Below are 27,769 nucleotides of genomic sequence, written 5' to 3' on the forward strand. Positions count from 1 at the left end.
AAAATCATCTTTTGGCTGTGCTGTATTTCCTACAGTGCCAGGCATTCATTACAGTGTATCCTTAGCAAGGGTCTTAAGAGAGCTGCTGTGGCTCGGTCATGTGACACTGTGGCACAGAGACTGACATAACATCACTTCAAATGTCAGGACCAAATGACTCGTCATTAAATTGCTCTGAGTTAGCTTGACCCCTGTGGTCGAGACAGGATGTTAAAGGCCTTAAGCAGTCATTTTCTAAGGTAGCTATCTCATTACCCCCTTGAAAATTCAAATGTAATTAGTACCTTATTGCAATCACTGTTGTTCAGAGGGCAGCCATTTTGTTGTGGCTTTGAGAGGAACTTAACTATAGGCCTCTGTGCTGTAAACTCATGGAACAATATAATGACTGGGTAATGACTCCATTTTGTACAGTAGCGAGAGTATTTTTATCCTCTAGTTATTCACTTCTGGCCCAATGTAAGACTGATTCAATTAGCTATAATTCAGGGCATTGCTATCATACAGAACATTGCCTCTGCAATGTCTAAATTATGATAGCGATGAACTCATCAATTAGTGAAGTTATGGGGCTTTTGAAAGACTACTGTGACTATGGAGTGGCTGTATCTAAAAGCCTGTAAAGGACATGAGAGAATGCTGCATATTACTTGCCCATTTAAAAAAACATTACTGAAAACATGTCTTAATGCCTGACACGTCATGCTGAAATTTGCGCCATCTAAAACACTGCTCCAGTGGTATATGCAGAGATAGAACAGTCGAGGGATTATGATATTTATTTTTTGATACATACAACACTTTTTAAGCTATAGGCATTTCAATTGATATTAAAGCAAGTAAGATGGCTGCCAAACTGTTCCATTCCAGTGCATAAGGTGGTTATGACTATTGTTGTTTGCTGAAAAGTGGTTAGCATAGTAGCACCTCAGTGTGCCAGAGCCCACAATTTTCTCTTCCAAATGCTGGATGAGTTTACGTGAGGCATTCTGGATGTGTGTGTGTGTGTGTGTGTGTGTGTGTGTGTGTGTGTGTGTGTAAAAGGAGGGCCAATCACACTGGAGCTGTGGTTTCTCCTGGCTCCAACTACCCTGGAGTTTGCATTCACATGTGCAGCTAAAAAGGAATGCTTTCTGAGCAAGTGAGAGAGAAACAAAAGACAAAAAAGAATGCGAGAATGAATGAGAGAGAGAAAGAGAGAGAGAGAAAGAGAGAGAGAGAGAGAGAGAGAGAGAGAGAAAGCAAGAAAGCGAGCAAGAACAGCACACAGAGATGTTTTTGGGCTTTTTGGCCATTTATTGGAATAGAAATTAAATTCAGCAAAAGGATAATGATCGTTTCTTGTAGTGTGCCTGCCTCCCTCTGTATCTAGGCAGAAGCAATTACCAGCCACTATAACCCAAATGAAGGTCTTTTGATTGGTGTGGATCTGGACACGCTGGTATTTTTCTATCCATGTGTGCTTGTTCTCTGATGCTGTGTGCAGCCTTTCTCTACGCAATCTCCTCTCTCCTCCACCTGAGTAAGTCATTCTAATAAAATTACACACACTAGTGCATCCCGTTCCTCCATGAAAGCAGTCTATCATCTCGGCACATGAAAGACGGAGAAGACGAGAAAAACCTGTATGCCGCTAGACTTGAAAGCCACTGAAAATGAGGTCTCATTCCTTTTGTTTTCTTTCCCTCCTCCATTATCCCTTGTTCTCTACAACCACAATTACACCTGGCTGTGTAAAAAAGAAAGAGGGAGGCCTTGGAAAAACACTCCCACTAACCACTGCAATTGGCCTCTTTTTGGCTGTGAAGTTGGAGTGCTTGTTTTTCCTCAGGGTTGCTCAAACACTCTTCTGGCATTTGCTCTGATGCTGAGGGCAAGTCCCATGTAAAGAAGGGGGTTATAGGGGCTGGAGTTTTTGTAGACTGCATAGGGGCTCTCCCTAGGTGCTTATTTATTCGTGCCTGCTTGGAGAAGCGTATGCACATAAATGGAGAGTCTGATGGCGAACCGTAAAGACTCACTGACAACTACCCGTCCCCAGTGTTTCCTTCCTACGCCCCCAGAATCTCAATTGAGAGATGAGATTCTAGGTTATGAGATTACCCCTCTCCTAATACAGATATATTTGTCAGACCTTTCCTTACCATATTTGTGTCACCTTATCATTTTAAGAGCAATGTTAGAATGAAATATCCTCTAGCAATAGAAGTGTGTTTAATTTTCTCCAATCATTTGAACAAACCCTCCCCATCCTAACGTCCATTCATTAAAGGTCTCGTATATCGTGACATGTTGAATTTGTGATGATGGTGGTGAACTAGAATAATAAATTAACCTGTATCATAGAGGAATACATTATCTCCCTTTCTTAGCTCGATAGACTCATGTTAAACTCGAATCCTGCAGCAGTGATTTTAATTAGATTTTCTTGGTTCTTTCGGGGGAGGCAGGAGCCGGGTGGTATTTGGGTTTACCCCCCTGGGCGAGCATGCCCCAGTCTCCAGTCTGCAGTCAGACAAAATGCCACATTAGTATTCCGGCGGTCCGCTGAGCTCGCTGGCCCACTCACTCCAACACAGTCTGGACACAGTTTAACACACTGTCCGTCTGTCTCTGTACTCTGCCGCCTCTCTGCACTGGCTCTGCTTCCAAAGACAAGAGCAACACTGTCTCCACTGAGATATCCAAACGCCTGGAAAAACAGAACATCCCCTCATCTACAAGTCTGCTAGGAATATGCCTGGAATATATTTGTTGCCTAACAACTGATTGAAGATTTCCAGAAGTAGAAGGACCTCTGCTAGGGATTAGTCACCAAAAAAAGCTGCTTTCACTACCACCATGCTAGATTCCACTTTACCTACCTCAGGGCTAATAACATGCAAATAGGCTAGACTGAAATGTTTGAATGAGGAGGTTAACGGAATAATAAGTGCGTATGCATGTAAAGAGTGAAATATGCATTATCAAAAGGGGGACTACACACAATGTTGTGCATATATTTATCTAGTTTCAGATACGTGCTGGTGCATACATAGCAGTGTGTGTGTGTGTGTGTGTGAGTGTGTGTGTTTGTGTGTGTGTGTGTGTTTGGGGGGGGGGTGCATCATCATCAATAATGACATCATCATTAGACTGCAAGGCACATTGCCGGAAGCTATAGTTTCAGCAGCCATTCAATGTCATTGCTGTATGTGTGTGTGTGTGTGTGTGTGTGTGTGTGTTTGATACATTCCATTAGTCTGTCTATACCTCCTCCCTCCATTGCCTTCACTGATTCTAAATGATATGCTGATAAAGCTAACGTGCAGAAGCATGTCAGCATATTTCAGATACAGGCTTGGGGTGTGTTTTAATGAATACTTAAGTGATGCATAACACTTTTGCAGAGATACACAACAACATAGGCAGACACAATCTGATTGTCCATGCGTATGCATTTCTGGCTAAATTACATTTTGTGCATAAATCTGAGACACACTGATTGAAACAAATTGCAGTTTGGGGGAGAAGTAGCTGTCAGTGTTTAAAAGTAAGAACATGGAAGTTATTAGCATGTGTGGTTGTTTTGAAGAAAGAGATTACAATTATGCATGCTAAAACATCACAACACCCCCTCTGCTGTTCACTGACAGCCTACACCCGTCAAAACAATGAGCAAAACATGCACAACTAAATCTAACTAAGTCCTTGTTGTTGTGTATAGTTACACTAGATGGTTATTATACAGTTATTACCAATGTACGGCTGTCATGTTAGATTGACAAGCTCTGGACCTGAAATCATTTGGGTGGGTTCATTCGTATGCTCCTGATTGGATATCAGGTATTGTATAAATATCACAGCACGTATAATACACTGTTAAGATAATGCCTTTATTTTATAAGATACAAAGCTTATTCCAAGATGACTGCATTATGAGCTGCCATTAAATAAATTTGATTTTCCATTTTCTTACCCCATTGATAAGAATACACGACTTGTCATTGACAGGTGTAGTTCCATCTACCTCACATAGATTCTGCCACAGATCCTTGTGTCTTTTCCTCTGCGTGTCCTTGTTATGATATCTATGCACTTGCGAGAGGAACTATATCTTGGGCATTAAGTCGTCTTCCCTCATATGTGAGTCAGCTATTGAAGTTGGATACACCCCAGCCTTTCATACGTCTTCATTCCAGCCCTGAGTGGTTATTGCTGTCAATTGCTGGGTTCCAACCAGAGCATGATTGATTGAAACCAATATAGTTCACACTTCTCTGGATTGGGAGCGATCTACTGAGTGTCTCCCAGAGAGGAGAGTGAGCTCCTCTCACTGACACACAAGGCAGAAACCCTACTGTCTCCTAATGATAATTGCACAACCCTTCAATATGACTGCACTGCTAAGAGAGAAGTTCAAGAGGCAGGGCAATTTCAATCCATCTGTTTGTATTGTTGAATTGGGGTTTTGTATGCGTTTGTATACCAAGTCTGGCACTGATTATGATGATTATTATTGTTTTGGTCTGTTTGTTTATGGGTGTGCCTGTGTGTGTGCGTGTGTGCGTGTGTGCATGTGCGCGGCGTGCATGCGTGCGTTCAACTACAGTTTGCCTTAAGCATCATCGAACCTGATGTCAGTGTCTGATGCAGAAAACATAATTATACTTTTTTTTTTTTAACATCAGTGCATGTGTCCGACAAAGAGAGAAGTGAATACATATAGCAGACTTACCGGCCTGCGATGAGTCACCTGGAGGGAGACAAAGAGAGGAAATAATTTTAGTTCAAAGCTCAAGTAAAACCTTCAAAATAACCCCAATCAACAAGCTCAGCACTGATATAGCTAATGAAAGATGACGTAAGGGAGAACACTTTAAGAGAGAAATTAACATTGAGATAATGTATCTCCACATTCCTTTTCCACAAACAACACATAACATAGACCTGCTAATGAAGAAACAATATAAAGCAGAACTGGGGACTGATTAGAAGCAACATTAACACTGTAAAAAGTTTCCCACATGATCATTTCTTCTTCATCTGTGAATGGCATGGCATATAAACTAGGGGTTACGAATATAACCTAGGTTCTCTGAAGGAGATGAGGACATTCTGGGACATTCTGTGTACCTATTCACTGAAACCCTATTCAATCACACCTGTACGGGCTGAGAACATTTGCAGGCATGTACCCTGCCCAGTGCCCAGCTTATAAAGGCTCATGCATAGCGCGGCCATTTATTTTCACTCTTCACAAGCTCAGCACAAGAGGGGCAACAAGGTGAGGGATCTCCCTCATCTCCTTCAGAGAACCTAGGTTACAATTGTAACACCTAGTTCTCTTTCAGTTGACTCGGTTCAACCCATCACTATAGGACCCTTGCAAAACGCCCCTATTGCCTGGTCCATACAGAAACCTGTACGGATGCAAGCATATACCCTGTCTACCTCACACAGTCTCCAAACCAACAGTTAGAACAGTGTGTGCCACAGAGGGCACGGTCACGGCCAAGCTGTAAAACCTTTAAAAGGTACAGTGCCCTGCGTAAGTTATGGGACAGTGAAGCCTCGGATCAACATTGACAGCTCTCTTATGCCTGCACAAATGATGAGCCAATTGTCCCATTAATTTTGGTGTCCTGAAATAGGGGGACTATGTATGTATGTCATTTTTAAATGGTGAAACCATTTACACAAATGCCCTAAAAAAGCATCTCTACTTTAACCTCATAGTAATTGTTTGATTCCAAATCCAAACTTTTGGAGTATAAAGCCAAAATAATAAAAAGTGCTTCACTGTCCCATTACTTAGGGCACTGTATGTGGAGAAGCCCACCTGGTTGCAGCACATATCTCTGAAACAATGACACCCTTGAACAGGGCCCACGATGCTGCCAACCCAGCGGGTGGAGTGCGCCTGGACGCCCAAAAGGGACTGCAATCCCTGAGAATTTTAAGCCTCAACAATGGCAACTATAATCCTTGGCAGGGTTTGCAAAGCAGACTAACAACTGATCACAGACCCTGAACGATGCCCTCCTGGTCATGTAAACACACAGAGCTTGTACAGAACAGAGGGTGTTCATACACCCTGCTCCGGAGAGGAGAAGGGCGGGGAATTGAAAGGGAACAGTACAGCAGCTTGGCTGCGGTACACCAAGAGATGACCATGGAGATGACTTTGGGAACACTTTGGGAAATGCTGCGGTAGGGCATTACATTAGTGTTTCCACAGGAAAACTGGGTACATATGGGACTGATAGTGCAGGCAAGTCACTCACACTTGGCCGTGGCCAGGGCAAGCAACAATGCAGTCTTGTAAAAAACCTTTTTGACATCAACAGTCTGAAGGGGTCTGAACAGTTTGAAGCGGTCATTAGTGACACAGACAGGTCTTAGAAGGGGACACACACAGGCCGGTGGGCCAGTGCGTCCGTGCCTAGCTGAACACGTGATCTGTGATCGTGAATAATAACAGACCTTTCTCTTTCTCTTTCAGTTGGCTCGGTTCGACCCCTCACAAGTTTCTCTGGGGAGATTTTGGAATGCAATTTAAACAATGCTAACTTAAGGTCCGTCAGAATCCTATCTATTGGAGAGGGCACTGCTAACTGTTAGCCTGTGCTGAGGTAGCAAAGTGGAGAACGGAGAACCAGTTAATCTTTCACTACTGGCCTATGAGGACAACAGGGTAAAATGATATTGCACCTAAACATGAACATAGGCCACTTAAGCTATGTTGCTAGCTAGCCACGAGAACACACTACAATAAGCTTCGGACAGTCAGTGAAGAATGGAAAGAATAAATGAGCTCGCTATACACAAGCCTTTATAAGCTGGACACTAGGCAGGGCTACGTGTCTGCAAGCATCCTCAGTTTGTACAGGCGTGATTGAATAGGGTTTCAGCAAATAGGTACACAGAGTGCGACTGAAAGTGAACCTATGACAACCCTGATATACCACTATAAGCAAATCATATTGAAGCTTGGTTGAGCAAGGAAAGTAAGCCACAATGGGCTGATATATCAGGACTGCGACAGAGAGGGAGAGAGAGAGAGAGAGAGAGAGAGAGAGAGAGAGAGAGAGAGAGAGAGAGAGAATGAGAATTACTTGAATGGGCTGAACCATAAAATGGCAAAATAGAAATGAGTGGAAAGAGTAGAAAAAAAATGGTAGAAGGAGGCGGGGGGCTGTGACTCAGCAAAAACTCAAGCTTTTTAGGCTCAGCCCAGCCTAAAACGCTATTTGGGCCCCTTCCATGTTCAATAAAGAACAAAAATTGTTCTAATAAACATACATACTTTCATCACAATTATTGATCTAGTGCCGGGTCAAATCCGCAATTAGGAATGGGAGCAATTCTGTACACTGGCAGGCCTATTGGACGAGGGGAAGCAATTGCTTTACTGTTTAAATCCATCCTTTTAAAATCTACAAGAATGGAATTTAGCACACAGGTAACCAGGCAAAATATGTTCAAATAGGAGGCTATATGTGTTAGCTGGCTGATTAGACCCTGTTAAAGCCAGGATGGAGAGGCTCCTTCCAAACCCGCGGATCAACACAGACAGGCCAAAACAGATGGAGACTCAGGCTCTTGGCCCTATTGTGTTCTGCTTGTCCTTGGTCCGAGGCCCAGAGCATGTGAACAGCCTTGAGTGTGCTCAATGGATTTGACTGGAAGAAAGAATGCGATAGTGAAGGGGCTAAACGTATTTGTTCAATCAATAGGCTTCTGTCTCTGAGGTTGTGTTCCTTAATATGGATATGACAGTGATGCCCGCACCTATGTGAATGGTATTCACTCTACCATGCTCATACAGGAACGCGAGAGAGAGAGACAGAGAGAGAGAGAGAGAGAAAGAAAGAGTTTAAAAAAAAAAAGGAGAGAGAGAGAATGAGAAAGAGAGTGAGAGAAAGAGGTAGTCAAACACAACTGGGAGCCTCTTTTCAGAATCCCAAGCTACACCCGGGAAACAAACAGAACACACAGACGCTCACGCAATATCTGGCATGACAGCAGTGCTATCTTTATTGGCCTAGAGTGGGTTATAGTATATATACTAACTGTGCACTTTATTGGCAATGTATCACACATGGGGGAGGGGTGATGGGAGTTGGGGCACAGCTCATAATGTCTCCAGTGACCCCTGCAGCACAGTAAATAACCACAGTCAGCGGCTAGCAGCTAGCAGCTAGCAACTAGCAGTTAGCCTCTCGCTGGGGAGAGTCATAGAGGCTCAGCCTAGCAAGCTGTAGCAACAGCAGTCATAGCGTTAGCTGTGCTAAGCCTCACCGCATCCGTCACACATTCCCCATTCACACACACCACCCCTAGGCTGACATCCTTCATTTCATCATACAATGTATGTAAGCTCCGTGCGACAATAGTCCTATCACTGGCAAAGTGAGTGGAATTGAACCTTCACCTTCGCGCCAACCCCTCCTTTCACAGACTCCCTTTCACTGCTGAGGAGCGGTGACCTAGCCTTCTGTCAATTTACTTTTCATCTCTCCCTCGCTCTCCCTATCTCTTTTACAGCTCTGCTTAGCTGTCAACCCCTCTCACCCTGAAACATTTGGAGACAGGGGTGGAGGGAACATGGTACACACTGATGAATGGCTGTGCACACACAAATGCACATTGAAACAAAGGCACACGTTTGTAGGGAAGTAACAAAAAGCCTTGCACATACAGTAGCTGGACACAGACACACACACACACACACAAACAAATGAACAAACCCACATGCGCATATGTGCTTGTCAAACACACTCACACGTACACACACAAACACAAACACGCACACACGTGCATGCACACACGTGCACACATGTGTGCATGAACACATTAAAACATTCATGACATGCAGCCAGAGAAAATAACAAAGACGAAAGAAATACATGCAAACTGTGGAGCACAGGAGTAGAAAAGGGGGACAAGGACACTAAAAGAGAAAAAAAAGGACGGGAGCTGACTGTACTGTAAATGAGAGAGAAAGAGAGCAAAAGAGAGAGAGCCTCTTTTTTTAAAAGGTCAGCCTGCACACAGTATGCGAGAAACAATGTCAAACCTCAGATCAGTGTGCAGCCAACAATACAACACACACATATCAAACACCATGGACACCCAAAAACCTCAACACTACACTCACAGAGGAAGGAGCAGAAGAATTTTTTGGTTCAATGTGCCTCCTCTACTTTGTACCTTGAACTATTCTACTCACCGCAGACAATACACAATTTCATTTTACAAAAATCTCTCATTCACTTGAGACTATTGATGTGGCTACTTTATCTTAAGACACCACAAGTTGTCCTCAGTGGAGAAAAAAAGATGCACAATACTTCTACAATGTAGTGTCAAGTGTGTCTCTAGTAACAGCACAGCCAGCCACAGTGAGGAGTGCACTGCTTTATTCACAATATAATCATCCACTGATCATATGGCAGTGCATGGTTTTACAGTGGAAGACAAATAGCAAATCCAGCCACCCCCTACTGGCCCAGAGATAAAACTGGATGTCTACTGTACATGACTGTCTGTGTGAATTAACTCTAATTACTTCCATAACAGGGAGGACACAGAGAAAAACTGCCATCTGTCTTTATTCTTTTCCCCCATCTCTGTGTGTGTGTCTCTCTCTCTCTCTCTCTCTCTCTCTCTCTCTCTCTCTCTCTCTCTCTTTCTCTCTCTCTCTCTCTCTCTCTCTCCTGTATCTCTATCTATCTCTCTTTCAGTCTTGAAAGTTGATCTATTCAGTATCACACTATTACTGTGCAGTATTAAATAATCCTCAATAAAATTACAGGACATCTTTAATTTATTGTTAAATAAACACTAGGGCTAGGCTAGGCGCAAAGCAATGCTATTGTTAAAGAATTGGCAAATTTAGCTTGTAAAAGTTGGTGCTGTAGCATTGTTTGAGGTGTGTCCTTAAAAACTATTGCCAAAGTGTCAGTTTCAGACAACTCAAACGCTGCTGTGTATGACAGCAATTTTGACAGTGGTGGCCCATCAAATTATGTTGTTCATTTCAAATGTAGGCCTATAGTCTAATTGGATGTTACATTTCTCGCTGACTTTGAATTTGTTGCCTAGAGCATTAATAAACATAGTTTGTGAAAGCTTCACGAATTCTCAACATTATCAGCTCAATCTTGCAGGACATGTTCATTGCAAATGCAAGCCATTTGAGATATGTGTATCAAGTCTAACGTTTGCCTAATTGTAGTCATTGTCATCACAATGATGTGGTAATGTATTTGATACACTATCCGACAATTCAACATAGCCTATGGTCTGGAAGAGGAGCCACAAACACTGTATATACACAGTTGAGCTCATATTTTGCTATGGAATGTGTTTTGATTGGTCAGTGAGTGATCAAGCCCTTGACACATCTCTCATTCATTCATTTATTCATCTAAAGACAGCCTTTTTACGCTACTGCCACCATATACGCTATATGGTGCATTCATGACCAACTCGGAAACTCAAAATTACCTGTGATCTCAGACCTCGGATTCGTTCGGAGTCAGTTCGGAGCATTCAATTGATTTTAAGGTTGAAAACTCCAAACATCATGAACATCATGAATGTAGCAGGTGCTACATTTTCTATTAAAAAATCCATGACAATATTTGTATACTAAACCCCTGATAACTAAATCATGTTTTACATTTTGCATGGAGAAGTTTTAAAAGCCATTTTCTGTGTTTATATATAGCATACACTGGTATAGCTTTATGTATAGCATACACTGGTATGGCTAAATGCTAAAAGCCTACACTCCAAGTAAGTGGAAAATAGGTCTAACATTGAAAAACCTGATCTATCCCTTTAAGCTGTGTTTCATAGGCTGAGCTATGTTTTTGACTAATCAATTGATACAAATTGTGGTTTCCATTACAGAATTGGATTGCATACACTGAGTAGTGTTGTTAAAAGGCCAGTGCACTGTACACAGTTAGACACTTCAAATGTATCTGTATTATATCTTAAAAAGTTGACAGTCCATATCTAATGATATTCCTTCATTTACTGTAAAGGCCATGTTTTGATTAGAGATCCAGCTGTGCTCTAGATATTCTTTGATTAGACTGTCATTGGCTTCTGTTCAGACTATTGTGAGATAATGAAAGGCCAATCAAAGTAAAGAACAGTTTTCAAAGGTGGGAAATAGAAGCCCTCTCAGAGAAGCTCTGTCTTGCTTTACAGGAAATCAAGAGAGGTGTGACATCAGGTCACATGGTAATCCAACAGGCTGCAAATAACCAGATTGTTCATCTACAGTAGCACAATGGCAGAAGTAGGACATGACAGGCTATTTGTCTTCGAAGATGTCATTGACCTATAATCTTCTATGACCGCTAGCTACCGTTAAGCCTACCTCCACATCTTGTCTTTGTGTGTAAAAATTTGTTTTAACAAAACCTCATAATATACGTGTGTGGATTTGCGTAGAAACATTGAATTTCATATTCAATATGATTTATGATGAAAACATTAACCTATAAAACACACCCAGGCTCATTGTTTTCAGATATTCAGGGCCAAAGTATCAACATAAATCCATTTAAAAAATCCACAAAAGAAAAGTGTATTTGTACTTTTAGACATTAGAGTTTTAATTAAAATGTTGCTATTCATATTGCCACAATGAAGATGAAGACTTCAACCTGAAGAGTATTACATTCTAGCACATTTCACACAAAAGTCTAAAAAGTGTTTCGGAAGCAATTATGTATGTTTGAATGGGGGTGAGCATGTGAAAGGACCTCAGTGAACAAATTGGATGTTAGAGTTCAAACTAAAACCAAATGTTGCTCTTGCGAAACATTTTCAGAGCAAATACGACAAATGTCTCTCTCTCTCTGTCTCTCTCTGTCTCTTTCTGTTTCTCTCTGTCTCTCTCTCTCTCCCCCAACTGTGTGTCTGAGGTGTGTCTGAATCTCTCTCTCTCTGCAGCAGCCTCCTCCATCTATTCCAGTGCAGCTAGCCCTGTTTGGTAACTGCTCCTTTGAAGTCTGGGGGAAGTGACGACTGCAGGCCCTGCAGGCACCGCTGGGGCACAGACGAGACTAGACAGAACACATATAGTACAGTACAATGCTCAACTAACCAGGATGACTGGCCTCACTCTGACTAGTTCATTTGGGAATTTGGTTGTGACAGCATTTGGGGTGAGGAGAATTTGGGTGTGATATTAGTGCGTCAAGAATAGATTAGTTCACTGGTTGTTTTTGAAGTACTTTTTGCAAAACTGGTTGATAATTTTGTATGTGGACTTATAAACCATTAATAGCATTGATGTTCTAGGAACCTAGGGAGTCATGTAATTAACAACATCTTCAATGTCAACATACATTTCACATCATTAATAAAACTTCTTGTGGGTCTGGGTTTAGCAGACTATGAGAGGTATTGAGGTAGGGAGGAGTGGGGTGTGAGCAGGGAAATTAGCATTTGGGGCGAGGGGAATTTGGGTGTGACGTTAGTGCGTCAGGAATAGATTAGTTCATGACAGTAGTTGTTTTTGAAGTGCTATATACGTAAACAACTGGATATGTGATACCATTAATATGATACCATTAATATCATTGATCTTATCAACGTTAGAATTTTCTCAGAACTTCAGGAGTAATCAACAGCTATCTTCAGAGCATTTCTTGACAGTTTCAATGTCAACAGACATTTCACATAATTAATAAACCCTCTTTAAACACACTTAGAATCAAGTGGAATCAAATAAACTTTGAACTCTTTTACATTTAAAAGAAACTAACTGATTGTGCCCCATGAATTTTGTATACAGGTTGTCAAATGACGAGGCATAATGCGGGTCTAAAGATCGTAGCTCCATGAATGAATGAGTGAGGCAAGCCATGGTTATCAGGACAGACCTGTCATGTCTGTCTGTGTAAGTCAGGACTCATTAGTACAGGACAAATTGAAGAGAGAATCCTTAGAGAGATGGAGAGAGAGAGAGAGAGTGATGGCAGAAAAGACAACCTCAAAATGATGGACAAGTTGTTGTCCTTTGATAAGTACCCTCGTGCTCAGATCTTGACTGGTTAGTTCTCCCCCGGGCGTGGGCTGTGAGTGGTTCATGTCAGGGACCCTCTACCCTTCTCTCCAAAACCAAACACCTATGATAAGGAGGTGGTATGGGCAGTTCGTTAGGAAAGGCTACATGATGCATGCCGTTTAAGGATAATTGGCCTGACTTTTTCATGTGTATTCCTCACTGTTTGTGGTGCGTCTGGAGTTGTGAGTGTCTGTTTTGGGTCTGTCTTTGATCTTTAGTGGTGTTCCAGGGTTATAAGAGTGTAGAATCCTCAATCTATAATTGGTACATCCATTTTTAGACTTTTAAATTAATGATATATAGCTGTAGACGGATTTGGAGGAGACAGACAATTAGTTATGTGTGTTATGTGTGTGGGAACCAAACTTTTGACCACTATCTTACTTATTTGCATGTGACAGAGATTACAATGACAGTGATGTTTGATCTCCTCTGGTGAATGGTGATCAATGCTCCCCTCTCTCAGCCCGGAGCACTGGTGGACATCCTGCGGATCTGCCTCCCTGCCTGTTGATAACACTAAATTCCATGCCATTGTAATGGTTTTAGTTTGCCAAAAGGCTTTGTGTGTTATTGTTTACTGGGTTTGTATAAAAGGACACAACGGAGATGCATTGGTGGAGTTTGGTTTGGCATACCTCTCCTGTGTGTCCCTGACACACATAGCCTTAAGACAATTAATAGCTTGGCACCTAACTACCAGAACCTGAACCCTTTCTGCAGGGTAGATTGATTGGCATGATGAACCACAGACCTGCAACCAGAGCCAGTAGTAATGATCTGACTGGTGTAATATATATGGATTGTCGGCTTGTTTGAGGCCAATCTGTGAAAAAATGAGATTGGGTTGAAAGGAATTCAGAGAAAATGTATAGAATCTATATCTGTGTGTTTTAATTGTAGAGTAGAGGCATAAAGTAGACACAATTGTATAGTGTGTAGACCTTTAGAGTACAGTGTGCGTATGTGCGCGTGTTTGGGAGCTACAGTACAGTCAGGTTATCCCTAATGACAGCCCAGTTCGATACCACTGACTTGCTGCCTACAACAATCCACCCACAGGCACTAACAGTTTCTTATCAGTGAAATTCTATAGAGAGAGACAAAACTTCCAACGGAATACCACAATTCCTTTGTGTAAACAATGCGATAATGCCTTTGGCTTGGTGTTGAAAGTAATGTACTATAGCGATAGCACTGTCTTATTAAACCCCTAATAAGTTGTTGAATACCACCATTAACGACCAACATTGTGTATGGAGTAAGTTACGCTGTGCTAAGAGATGTGTGTTGGTACTTAACACACAACAGGTAGTCTTTCCAAGGAAGATACTGTATGTTTCACCCCAATGTGTCAAGGTGGTTCCAGAGGGACCTTGCTTGTACTACATTACAGTATATAGGTAATAGGGTGAGATACTGTGATAGCCAGTAGGTGGATGGTAAAGGTTGATAATGACCTTGACTATAACATACAATTGCTTGTGTGAGTGACATCTTCTTTCTCATGTCTTTTGAGCGTTTGACCAGGGCTTCACCCACTGATCCCCTACTCAGAGTGCGCCTGCACATCGCCTGCCTGGCTGGCCCCCAGCCTCCGCTAATCCCCACGGCTTTACCCTGAGACTGCATCCTCTTAATACACACATGTGCACACAGACACACAGACACACACATACACACACACACACACACACACACACACACACACACACACACACACACACACACACACACACACACACACACACATACATACATACACTTACCCAACCCTTCCACCTTCCACTTAAGATTCAAACACATACACTCACTCACACAGATGCACAGACAGAGTACATAGAGGAGATACAGCCGATACACAATGGGATTATATACTTGCTCACTCTTGTATTGCAAATACATAAAAGAATAGCCTCTAAGATGTTTGAAGATGATGATGTGTCAGACATCTCAGTCTGGGTTGTTTAGATATGTCTGCAGCCTCTCTCTCTCTAATAACAAGGGGCTCACTTCTCTGAGATCTGTCACTGACAAAGAGCAGCATTTGATTCTTGATTTCATTAAATGTTTTGTTTTCTTACAAAATATGAATACACTCTTAAATTTGCGATCAAAAAAGCAATCTAAGTGTCCTTAAAATGAAGTGTAATTTCAGGCGGCCACAGTGGAATTGTTGTGCGAGTCTGTCAAAAGCTAAATGCAGGCCCAGAGAAGACAGATTATTTGTAATCTAGATCATACAATTGAATTCAACTCTAATATTGACTGTCACATTTGTCTGCCAATAATGTGGTGGGTGTATGTAAGATATTAGTCTAGTCGGGAGAGAATGTACAACAATAGCATGAATCAGTATAATGTCATTCATTTTTAGTTTGTACAGTTTGTTTAAAATACATTCGATCAGCATCTACAGGAGGTCTAATCATTACAGGCCAATGAAGCAATCATAATCTAACCACTTCCATGGCTCTCCCCCAACAGCCGATTTATTTCACCATCATATAACTTTCTGGTGTAATTACATATCATAACACGGTAAAGAATAATCAACTCCCCAAAAATGCATGGATGCTGTCTTCTAATTCTAATTTGGAGATGGCTATCGATGGTATAAAATACAGATGTAATCATTTGCTCGGTTGGGTACTAACTCCCATTGTTTAAGCTCTTTTAATTGTTTAGAGGATGCGTCTGATTGAGGCTATCAGGAGCCATAACTGATGCTGAAAGACGCCTGGAGAGACTTGTTAAACATGTCCGGTCAATTAACCATCACAGCCCATAAAGAGAAAAGGGAAAAACGAGAGAATGGTGAAATGCTACTTCTCTGTGCTTGGGAGGGGAAACAAAGCGAAGGTCCCGATGGGTCCAATAAAATAGTCATTTTTGAGTGAGCGTTGCTGCTTTATTCGGGGTTAAAAAGAGGCACTTACTCAACGCTTGAGTGGTCCCATCAAGGCATAAACATGGCGCCTTTATGATTAGAGCACTCATTCTCTTCAATGTGATTGGTCTAATCCTTTGATGTTCTGTACGGACTAATGGTCTGTGGTCACTGTTGTTGTGCCTGCCAGTTGATTAAATTATTCAGTTGATCACATGATATCAGCATTAGTTGATTAATCTACCAATTAATAGGTTCAGTTAAAATGGGAAGCAAACAATTCTCACTGGCCAAAGCTTGTGTGATATAATATAGCTGCCTTTGGATTCTCAGCTCTAGTGCTGCTGTTGCTTCTACCACTATACTCTGAGGGCTCACAGAACTAATCACAGGCAAGAGAGAGAGGAGGGAGAGAGAGAGAGACGGGGAGAGAAGGAGGTAGAGAGATGTGATGGGAGAGCAAGTGCTTGAAGAGAGAAAAAGTGCTGACTTTTAAGTATCTAGCGAGCTGATCCTGAAGCATGGGTGAAAAAGACAAGATAGAGTATGGGAGAGATGAGAGGTGGGTGAAGAGGGAGAGAAAGTGTGTGTGTCCCTGGGACCAGAGTGAATGTATGATTAATAGAGGGACTTAGGGCATGAATTACAGGATGAGTCGGGTAGAGAAGGCATTTAGCGCATCAATTACATATAACCCCCAGCTTGTTTATCAAAGCAGATCTCTCAGCCTGCGAGACAGCATAAAAACTATACTCACTGGCAACAGTTCTTCAAAATGATGTGAATAATACAATTCTAATGTTATTGACTGACTGTAGGGCTGCTTGGTGGTGCATATCAAAAACCAGCTAGAGAGCAACGAGCCCCACTAGAGTGTACAAAGGTGAACTGGGTTATTATTCATTTGTTTGAAATATATTCAATACTTAGAATATTTAGAATATACAGTATATTCATTATTATCATTCTTTACTACAAATGTATGTATGCTGCTGATGCCGTGTTCTATGGTGTCTCAACAAATTAAATTGCAAGGAGTAATTAAAAAAGAAAAAAGATTGTTCACGCACAGCTTTCAATTGCATAACAGGTCTTCTGCTTTACTCTAAATGTCCTCAGGGGGGCATTGTTGTAAAAATCTATAACCTCACAGAACTTGGGGTATTTTCTGATATGAGATAACACTTATCTACCAGTAATTTGAAGGACATTTTGTGATTGTATTGACATAGTCTGGGATATAATTTGATTGAATAGTAAAATGCTTAAAGCTTTCTAGGCCAATCCATTGTAAAATGCCTACTCGAAAAACTGGAACCTGTCTCCAGAGTGTGAAATAAAGTACTATTACATTACCTAAACCATTCTACAATTCTGTTTGGCCATGGGCAAAAAATGGGTCTGTTTAAATATTCTGTGCAAATACTTAAATTCAGCTTAGACTGAATTGAGCTAAAAAAGGACTTACATGTTGCTTCTCTTTTTATCCCGACTGACTTGAATACAGCAGTATTCTGTCTACACCCTAAGACAGGGTAAATGGCCTTTACCCTGTATAATGGCTTCATTTCATGTCCTGCCCTATTTGCTTCTTTTTATCTCTTTTCCCCTGCACTCACTCAGAAAATGTGCCTTTGTTTTGATGTGGCCTGGTGATTGATATGTGTTGTGTGATCCTGGCTAACCAGCCGTGTGTCTAGCCCACCGTCTCCACTGACATTTGGAGCAAACTCGTTAGTTATGCACTTGATTGGGTCTCTGCTACCTGTTCTCTAGATCGCAGCTTCAAACAACGTTCTAATGTCGATGTCTAATTCCACTTGGCTCATTGCTTCCGCTAGTATGCTCCGGCAAGCACAAAAGCACCCACAGCCCCTGTGAATTGGTAAATTAGCAAACGGCCAGGAAATGGTGGTGGTAGTGTATTTTCCCAACCGATGACACTGGTGTAAATCTTAATGTTTTATTCAAGCTTTATCAGACGCTCTTTCATCTGCTTCATCGTGTGTGTGTGTGTGTAATTTTGTATTTATTTTATTCATCTTGGGTGGATTATATATTTATTTGGCTAGTTTGTTGTCTTGACATTAGAACACAAAAGTAAATACAGTACAAACATGTGTTCAATACTATTGGTGGGATGACAAACATGTTTCAAAGTGATTGCAGAGTGACTAGTTCTATGTGGTGAAGTAGATTTAGTGTTCCCCTGAAGTTACCTCTGCACTTACTGTGGGTGGCAAATGAGACTGAGTTCTGTTCTAACCTTTGTATTAGCCTCTGCAGTCACACTCATTCAACAGTGCAGTACAACAGTAGCTAAACAAGATACTTAAGTAGTCGAATTATTTTGGTTCACCAATTGCCAATAATATGTTAAAAGACTGAACTATACAATCACCGGCTCAATTTACCACATTAAGATATGAGATGAGCACCTTTCATGAAGACTACAAAGGAAGCCATTTGGGTGTCAAGTGAGTGATGACTTACTTTCTAATGCCTCCTCAGGGGGATTCAAACCTGGTCTGTCTGGGGGTGAGAAGTAGTTTAGGACCTTTTAAGCAGCACTCTTGTGGGGTCATGAACATGTGTGTTTGTAAAGAGAGGTGTGGGTCTGTCTGGGCAGAAGTAGGCTGACCACCACTAAGTTATTTGTGGAAAAATAGATAAAAGAGTGCTGCTTTAAAAGCCAGCAGTTACACACACCTCACATTTTCAGTAAGGATTGCTGATGTAAGAAGGATATGTCAACACTTCGATTGGATATACTTTTTAAGCTTCAAAACATGTTCAAAGCTGTCATTGGTTTACAATCAACATTTATTTTGACTTCTTTCATCATAACCTCTATGTGGAAAATGCAGGTAATCAAAACAAATTACTACATAAATTACAGTCTACACGACCAAAAACAAGGGGTTATGAATGTAACCTAGGTTCTCTAAAGGAGATGAGGGAGACCCCTCACTATGGGACATGCACTCTGTGTGCCTATTCGCTGAAACCCTATTTAATCACACCTGTACAGGCTGAGGATGCTTGCAGCCACGTAGCCCTGCCTCGTAGTTGGCCAGCAACAATGCAGACTTGTAAGACAACATCTTGACTTAAACAGTCTGAAGAGGTTTGAAATGGTAATTAGTGAATAACTCAAGAACCAGAGATAGGTACCACAAGGGGCCACGCTGTCTGGTAACCGGACGAAGACTGCACGCTTCATCCATACAAAGACAGACAAGGGGGTGCGCCCCACCGAAACAACATGGCAGCCAGGTAGCCATTCACTGTGGACAAGGCTTTGCCCTTATCGAGCAGGTCATGTAAGAAGGAGAGTATCGCAGAGAGAGGGCTCTGAAAAGGCACTGCCTTGCGGCTCACACCAATACTCAAAAAGCCTCAATTTCAGCTAGTAAAGACCCCTGGTGGATGGTGCCCTAGCACTCGTGGCAACCACGTTCGGAGGCCGGCCTTCGGAGTCTAGGTTGGACCTTTCATAGGCCAAACCGAAGTTCATCAGCTCGGGTCGAGGATGGAACAATTGTCCCTGCATAACAGGAGGCGCGTAGAGTAGCTGAGCTTTCTCTACCTCCAAGGTATACTGTACTGGAAAAAGGACCTAGCAAGCATGGCCATTTTATCCTTTCCACTCTTTATTTGCTGACCGTCAGAAGTGGACTGTAGTGTGCTCTCGTAGCTAGCTACAACTTAACTATTAGACTGAGAGTCCTATGATTCTCCTGGGGCGTTAAATTGTCTCTACTTGAATCCTGCGGTTCAGCTCCACTTTTAATTAAGCAATAAGAGCTGAGTGCCATCGATCATCACAGCTGTTACAATATTCTAGATATAGCACACCCTTGAGTGTGTTATTGCTTTTATACAATCGGTTTACACGGACAGCAACAATTCTGACAACAAGCAATGGTGCTAGTGGGGGTTTTTCATGATATTTTGTATGAGTTTTTGCCCTCCACCTATACCCTGTAGTTATTATTCACTATTACCGTAGTTAGCGATGCAGGCTAAAATGGCTAAAATGATCCGTAAACCACAAGCACTCAAAGCTAGCCCACCGTCTAAGTGCTAGCCGTAACCTACACGAGGGACCAAGCTAGCTATCAACCTTTTTGTGTCAGCCTGCAAACTCGGAAAGAAGCAGGTGCGCACAAGGTGAAAACTCAACGAGTTTAACAGTAACCGTAGGGTCGGTAGAGTTAACCCCAAAGCCCTGGGAGATTGTAGGATTCCCAGTGGAACAGTTAAGTTGCTAGTTAGCCACGGGAATGTGTAGACTTTGGACAGTCAGGGAGTGGAAAACATAAATGAGCGCATTATGCATGAGCCTTTATAGGCTGGGCACTAGACGGGGCTATGTGCCTGCAAGCGTCCTCAGCCTGTACAGGTGTGATTGAATAGGGTTTCAGCAGTGAGTGCATGCGTCCTATAGGTGTCGAACTGGGTAGACTGAAAGAGAAATCCGTTGTTGTCGTATAAGAGGTAGCAATTGTTTGTACTATAATTAGGATGATTCGAATTACCATGGCTGTCTAATCCATGGCTTTCACATGTATAGTGCATTTGTTCTATGTAATTGCATTTCAATTTAAATCATTCTGCAGTTCACAACTGTATGCAACATGTATAGGCCTATGCATTAACAGTTACAGTAATGAACAAAGGACCCTATGTACATTTAATCATAATGATATACAGAAGGCCTATGGGGAGCTTCTCCTACCTGTGAGTGAGCAGGAGGCAGGGTTGTGGAGGGTGAGAATAAGTACTAATTAACCATATGATTGAAATACTCTAGAGATTTCAATACTGCATAGAACAGCATGGCCAGGTGGAGGAGGAGTCTTCACTCAGAAAAAAAAGGACAGAGCTCATAAACACCACTAATTTGAGGTTGTCCAATGTCAATCTATATGCTCATTTTCTTTTTTTCTCTTTTAATCTGTAAATTAAGCTACAGTATGTGTGATAGAAGTTAATGAATCAACAAATATGTGATACAGTATGAGGTAAAGGTGAAATCGTTAAAGCTATATAAAAAATGTAATTATGTCAACTAGACATCCATCTACAGCACAGTCAAATATACCACAATGGTGTGATAAAGTGAGAAAGGGCTTATTTTTTAATGTAACTGTAATATAACAGTGTGTTTTTGGTTTATGTTTAGCATTCCTCCTACTCTCTTTTTTTATTATTTATCCTCACATCTTAATGATCCCTGCAATCCCTTTATTCAATTAAAGGGGGTGGCTCTAATAAATGTGTCAACATGTTGCATTAGTCAGTCCTGTTCTACCCTCTTTATCCCACGACAGATATTCACTTTCCTTTTATTTGCTAAATGCAGAAATACAATTTTCCTCAGGATAGAAGAGTGGGTGATTATTTCTGTTCATCACATTTTATTCTAGTCTGCCACGCAGACATTTTCCAAAAGAAGATTAAATATGCACGAACAATTACTTATTCAGCTTTCAATTTTGTCGGCTGTTCGATTAAATGCTTACAGAACATTAGAGAATGTGGTACTATAGCAAAGTTTGACTCCTACAGTAAGTGGCTGAGCCGGCTCTCTCTGACTGGACTGCTAATAGTGTTGGATGGAATCAGAGCTCTATCTTAGTGGACTTTCCACTCATAGCAGTGAAATATGAACTGAGTCAGTTTAATGGTAAGGACTTTTTTGATGTAAACACCGCTGTAGCAGGATAGGTCCCGAGAGGTTGCCACATATTTCTTTACTATTTCAAAGGCAAATTTCAAATGGAGAGGATATAGGGCCGCTAGTCATGAGGTTTAGGTTGGAATACTGTGACATGACAAGATGTGTGATGGCATCACCATGCTGGTCATTATCTTTCCAGTCTGGTTACACTCATCCCCTGACAGGTCTCCCCCCCCCCCCCCCCCCAACACACACACACACACACTCCTCACTACCTCCTTCCACATCATATCCCTGTCTTCATCAGTCCCACCCCACTGCCTGATCCGTACTTCTGGTGCATGGAGAGAGGGGAAGAGACAAGCTAATCCTACGTAACACTGTGCAGTTCTCATATTCAATAACGCCACTCTAACCTTGATAATTAAATATAATAATAGCTAAAGTGAACCAAATACCAATAAATACCCTTCCCACACAATCTACACCCCCTGCTCCTGACTCCACCCCCACCCCACCTCTCTCTCTCTCTCTCTCTGTCCCCTTGTGACCTTAATTACAGCATGTAAACCCCTGACCTGCATCCAATTTCCAGGCTTAGACCAGGCTGCCCTCAAGATGAATGCCATAGGGGCTATATTCAATTAAGGTGCCTTCTAAATAAGGATTTAGAATATAGAAAGAGTAAAAAACTAAAAAATGAAATACATGATAGACCAGTGAAGCTAAGAAAACATTGGGGGTAAATAGGTTCATCCAATCAAGGAAAGAAAGGGTGAGACTCCTGGTGTAAGATGGAGGGTTGACTAGAAGGTGATGTAGTGGGTTTGACCATGCTATTCATGTTGTGCAAGTGGACAATGACCCTTGTCCATCAATCTGTAAATATACAGTATATTGTCTATTTGATTTGTTTAGTTATTCATGAAATTACAAGTCATCATTGTCCGAGATTGAGTCAATATACCCGAGATTAGCAAAACAGCGGGTCCAGCTAACTCCGCTACACCGACCGGAAGAGGCCCCAGACCGGCTCGGAAACGAAAACACAGGCGAGGGAGCCGAGGTGGGCTGAGAGCTAGGCTAAAGCTAACTCCACACCGACTCTCACTACCTAGCCTTTTCCTTGCAAATGTTCGTTCCCTGGCAAACAAGATGGATGAACTGCGGCTGCGGATCACCACCCACAAATGGATTATGGACTGTAACATCATGGTTTTCACTGAAACCTGGCTCAACAGCGAGGTTCCCGACAACGCTATCGAGCTAGCAGGGCGCTGCGTTCTCCGAGCAGACAGAACAGCAGGCGACTCCGGTAAGACCAGAGGTGGAGGTTTGTGCATTTATGTGAACAAGACGTGGTGCACGGACACTACCATCACCGAGAGTCACTGCTCAGCTAACCTGGAGTTTCTCATGGTTAAGTGTAGACCTTTCTATCTGCCCAGAGAGTTCACGTCTACTGTTATCACGGCAGCCTATATCCCCCCGGATGCTAATGCTAAGATTGCTATGAAAGAACTGTATGCTGCCATTAGCAAACAACAGACTCTGCATCCCGAGGCAGCCTTCATTGTCGCGGGTGACTTCAATCACTCCAACTTAAAGACTGTACTGCCCAAATTCCACCGAAATGTCTCTTGCCCCACCAGAGGAGACAGGACATTGGACCAAGTATACACCAGCATGGCTGATGCGTACAAAGCCGTTCCCCTCCCCCACCTAGGTCAATCAGACCACCTCTCATTGTTCCTACTGCCCAAGTACTCAGCACTCATCAAACGAGTGAAACCTACAGTGAGGACAGTCAAGGTCTGGCCAGAGGGAGCTGACTCAGCGCTCCAGCAGCGTTTTGGAAACACTGACTGGGGTGTGTTTGCCACTCAGGCCACCCATGACTCCCACACGGACATTAATTCATATGCCTCATCTGTGTTGGACTACATCAATTCCAACATCAGCAGTGTCACCACACTCAAGCGGATCACCACTTTCCCTAATCAGAAGCCATGGATGAACAGTGAGGTCCGACTCCTGCTGAGGGCACGCGACATTGCCTTCAGATCAGGGGATGCTCGGGCCTACAGCTCATCCAGGGCTAATCTGCAGAGGGGCATCAAAAAGGCCAAGCACAACCACAAGCTGAGGATAGAGGATCACTTCAGAAACAACTCTGACCCCCGACGCATGTGGCAGGGCATCCAGGCCATCACTGACTACAAACCATCTAACACCTCACCCCTCTCCGTTGACGCCTCCCTCCCTGATGAGCTGAACCACTTCTACGGCCGCTTTGACAGGGACAACAAGGAGGTGGCCACCAAGGCTGTGCTCCCTGCGGATCACCAGCCCCTCACTCTATCCCCCACCGACGTGTGTGCGGCACTGAGCAGGACTAACGCACGCAAGGCTGCTGGTCCTGATGGGATCCCCGGACGCGTCCTCAGGGCCTGCGCTGTGCAGCTGACTAAGGTTTGGACTGACATATTCAACCTGTCCCTAGCCCAAGCAGCTGTCCCCGCGTGCTTCAAAACCACCTCCATCGTGCCGGTGCCAAAACACTCCACTGCAACGAGCTTAAATGACTTCCGACCAGTGGCACTCACGCCCATCATCATGAAGTGCTTCGAGAGGCTGGTCTTAGCTCAACTCAAGACCTGCCTACCACCCACACTGGACCCCTTTCAATTCGCCTACCGGCAGAACAGGAGTACAGAGGATGCCATTTCAACGGCACTTCACTCCGCCCTGTCCCACCTCGACAAGACTAACTCTTATGTGAGAATGCTGTTTATTGACTTCAGCTCAGCATTCAACACCATCATCCCCTCCAAACTGATCTCCAAACTCAGGCAACTGGGCATCAACCCCTCCCTCTGCAACTGGATTCTAGACTTCCTGACCAACAGGCCGCAGTCTGTTAGGCTTCACAACCACACCTCCTCAACCCTCATCCTGAACACCGGCGTTCCACAAGGCTGTGTGCTGAGCCCCCTCCTTTACTCCCTCTTCACCTACGACTGCACACCTGTACATGGCTCAAACACCATTGTTAAGTTTGCAGACGACACAACGGTGATCGGTCTCATCAGCAACAACGATGAGTCGGCCTACAGGGAGGAGGTCCAGCACCTAACAGTGTGGTGCAACGACAATAACCTGGCTCTCAACACCAAGAAGACCAAAGAACTCATTGTGGACTTCAGGAAGTCTAAAGCTGGCGCACACACCCCCATCCTCATCAACGGGACTGAGGTGGAGCGAGTCACCAGCTTCAAGTTTCTGGGTGTCCACATCTCTGAGGACCTCTCCTGGACCCTCAACACCTCCACCCTGATAAAGAAGGCTCACCAGCGTCTCTTCTTCCTGAGGAGACTAAAGAAGGTCCATCTATCTCCTCAGATCCTGGTGAACTTCTACCGCTGCACCATCGAGAGTATCCTTACCTACTGTGTCACAGTATGGTATGGCAACTGCTCGGCATCGGACCGGAAAGCACTGCAGAGGGTGGTGAAAACTGCCCAACGCATCACCGGTTCCTCACTCCCCTCCATCGAGGCTGTCCAGGGCAAACGATGCCTGCGTAAGGCACGCAGCATCGTCAAGGACATCTCTCACCCCAACCATAGACTTTTCACCCCACTCCCCTCCGGGAGGCGCTACAGGTCTCTCCGCACCCGAACCAGTAGGTTCAGAGGCAGCTTCTTCCCTGCGGCTGTCACCCTGCTGAACTCGAACACTACACCTACCTGACAACCTACTACCCCCGCAACCCCCACCCCCCCCCCCCACCCGGACAATTGCACTATTGCACTATACTCCCCTCCCCTTCTCTTACTCAATACCACTGCTCTTCTGTACATACCTGTTCATACTGTTCATAATGCACATAATGCACATATCCTATATTTTCTTAATACTACTGTACATACTTGTTTACACTGTTTATACGGCATTCCATATTTATATTTATTCTGCATCTACCTCATGTTACTGTTAATACATATATACTGCTAGACTGCACTACCCATACAGCTCATATGCTGCTACACTGCTCATACTGTAACTATTTATTCTGCTATAATGCTACTGCTACTCACATACTGCTATACTGCACTGCTATATTATACTGCTTATATTACTATATTATACTGCACTACTACTGATCATTTATTGCACTACCTGTAAATACTGTTCATTGCACTTTCTGCTATTTTGCACTTCTGGTTAGACGCTAACTGCATTTCGTTGTCTCTGTACTTGTACTCTGCACAATGACAATAAAGTTGAATCTAATCTAATCTAAAAAAGGCAGAGTAAAAATATGTAATATCTACTAATACACTATCATACAGTGGCTTCAGAAAGTATTCAGACCCCTTCACTTTTTCCACATTTTGTTGTGTTATAGACTCAATTTAAAATGGATTAAATTGATTTCTTTGCCAACAATCCACAAACAATACCCCACAATGACAAAGCGAAAACACATTTTAAGTTGGCACATTTATTAAAATTTAACTACAGAAATATCTCATTTACATAAGTATGCTATGACACTTAAAATTTGATAAATAAATAAAAAGAAATGTCTTCAACGAGTCACTCAACAAGTTGAATTGAGTCCATCTGAGTGCAAGGATAATAGTTCATGTGATTTCGGAATGAATATATTTTGGTTTTATAGTCTCTGGTTTGGATAGGAATCAATTACACACTCTGTGGATTAGGCTGTCACTACCAACTCAGCAAATTTCATAATGTTCTCTTGATCCTGACAAACTCCCCAGTCCCTGCTGGTGACAAACATACCCATAATATGATGCAGCTACCACTATTCTTCACACAAGGGATGGTGCGGAAACTGCATTGCATGTGCTGGACTTGCATTAAACTTAATGCTTTGTAGTAAAAAAAAAAAGAATGTACACATTTCCAGCCACTTACTTTGCTGTATCACTTGAATTCATTGTTGCAAACACAATTATGGATGTGAGATGGATTCTTTTCCATTAAGGGATTATTTTTGGCCACTTTGTTATAGACCAATTTTGCTGAGTGACTGAGTTGATGTTGTCCCATCGACTGTGGTTTTTCCTCTCCGCCGTTCAACTTTGTAGATTGTTGTAAGTCTCCCCAGGCCTCATGGTAGCATTCCTGAGCAGTTTTGTTCCTCTCTATTTGCTCAGTTTGTAATGACAACCTGATCCACACAGTGTGTTCTTGATTCCTATGCAAATCAGAGACCCTATAAAAGATATTAATTCCAAAATCACATGATCTATTATCCTTGCATGTAGCTGGACTCAATTCAACTTATTGAGTGACTTGTTGAAGACATTTTTTTGCATTTGAGCTAATTTTAAGAGGGTCTGAATACTTATGTATATGAGGTATTTCTGTATTTCAATTTCAATACATTTCTAAAAACGTGTTTTCACTTTGTCATTATGGGGTGTGTGGGGTGTGTGGATTGATGGCAAGAACATTAAATTGAATCTATTTTAAATTGAGTCTATAACACAACAAAATGTAGAAAAAGTGAAGGGGTCTGAATACTCTCCGAAGCCACTGTATATCATGATATTTTCTCAAGTAATATTGTGAATGAGAAACATTTGAAATGGCCCAATCCTACGACAGCATGTGTGCGTATCATTGCATCGGTGCCCTAGCAACATGGGAGTCTGGAATGAGTATGATGTGCCCTGTCAGTTTCCCTAAGTGAGGCTGCCAATAATGAGGCATGACCTGCCTGAAGATACACACACCGGGCTGCAGATCTATCCAGGGGATAAGGGAGGGGTGCACCAAATACAGACACACACACATACACACACACACACACACACACATACACACACAAACACTGCCCCCATGAGGCCCCCTCCAGAGGTCACCTAGGTGATCACAGTAAGCCTCCCTGTCAATCACCCACACTATTATCATTATCATCATTACTGATAAGATCCAGTCTTTGCACTTGACCCCATCACTGATTAGAACCTATGGCACAGATGATGGATATACTTAAAAATAATTGTGATTTTGCTGGGAAAGTGAATTATGATATAACAATACTTATGTTAATTATAGTATGTTTTATTTATGTGTA

The 27,769-nt window shown here is 42.6% G+C and overlaps 1 protein-coding gene across 5 annotated transcripts in view; it reads right to left on the minus strand.

The window, feature by feature from the left end:
• Positions 1-27,769, minus strand: part of nrxn2b (neurexin 2b) — a gene marked incomplete at its 5' end in the record, with an annotated part of 459,423 nt that overhangs the window by 334,261 nt on the left and 97,393 nt on the right. For 4 of the 5 annotated variants that reach the window (XM_083665752.1, XM_083665751.1, XM_083665749.1 and 1 more), the window contains one exon: positions 4,718-4,735. The exons of the other annotated variant lie outside the window; for it this stretch is intronic. In XM_083665752.1, coding sequence (XP_083521878.1) covers positions 4,718-4,735 — 18 coding nt within the window. The remainder of the gene's footprint in view (positions 1-4,717; positions 4,736-27,769) is intronic. 5 annotated transcript variants of the gene reach the window in all.

Source organism: Argentina silus, assembly GCF_951799395.1.
Source record: "Argentina silus genome assembly, chromosome: 1".
In the NCBI taxonomy this organism is placed as follows: domain Eukaryota; kingdom Metazoa; phylum Chordata; class Actinopteri; order Argentiniformes; family Argentinidae; genus Argentina; species Argentina silus.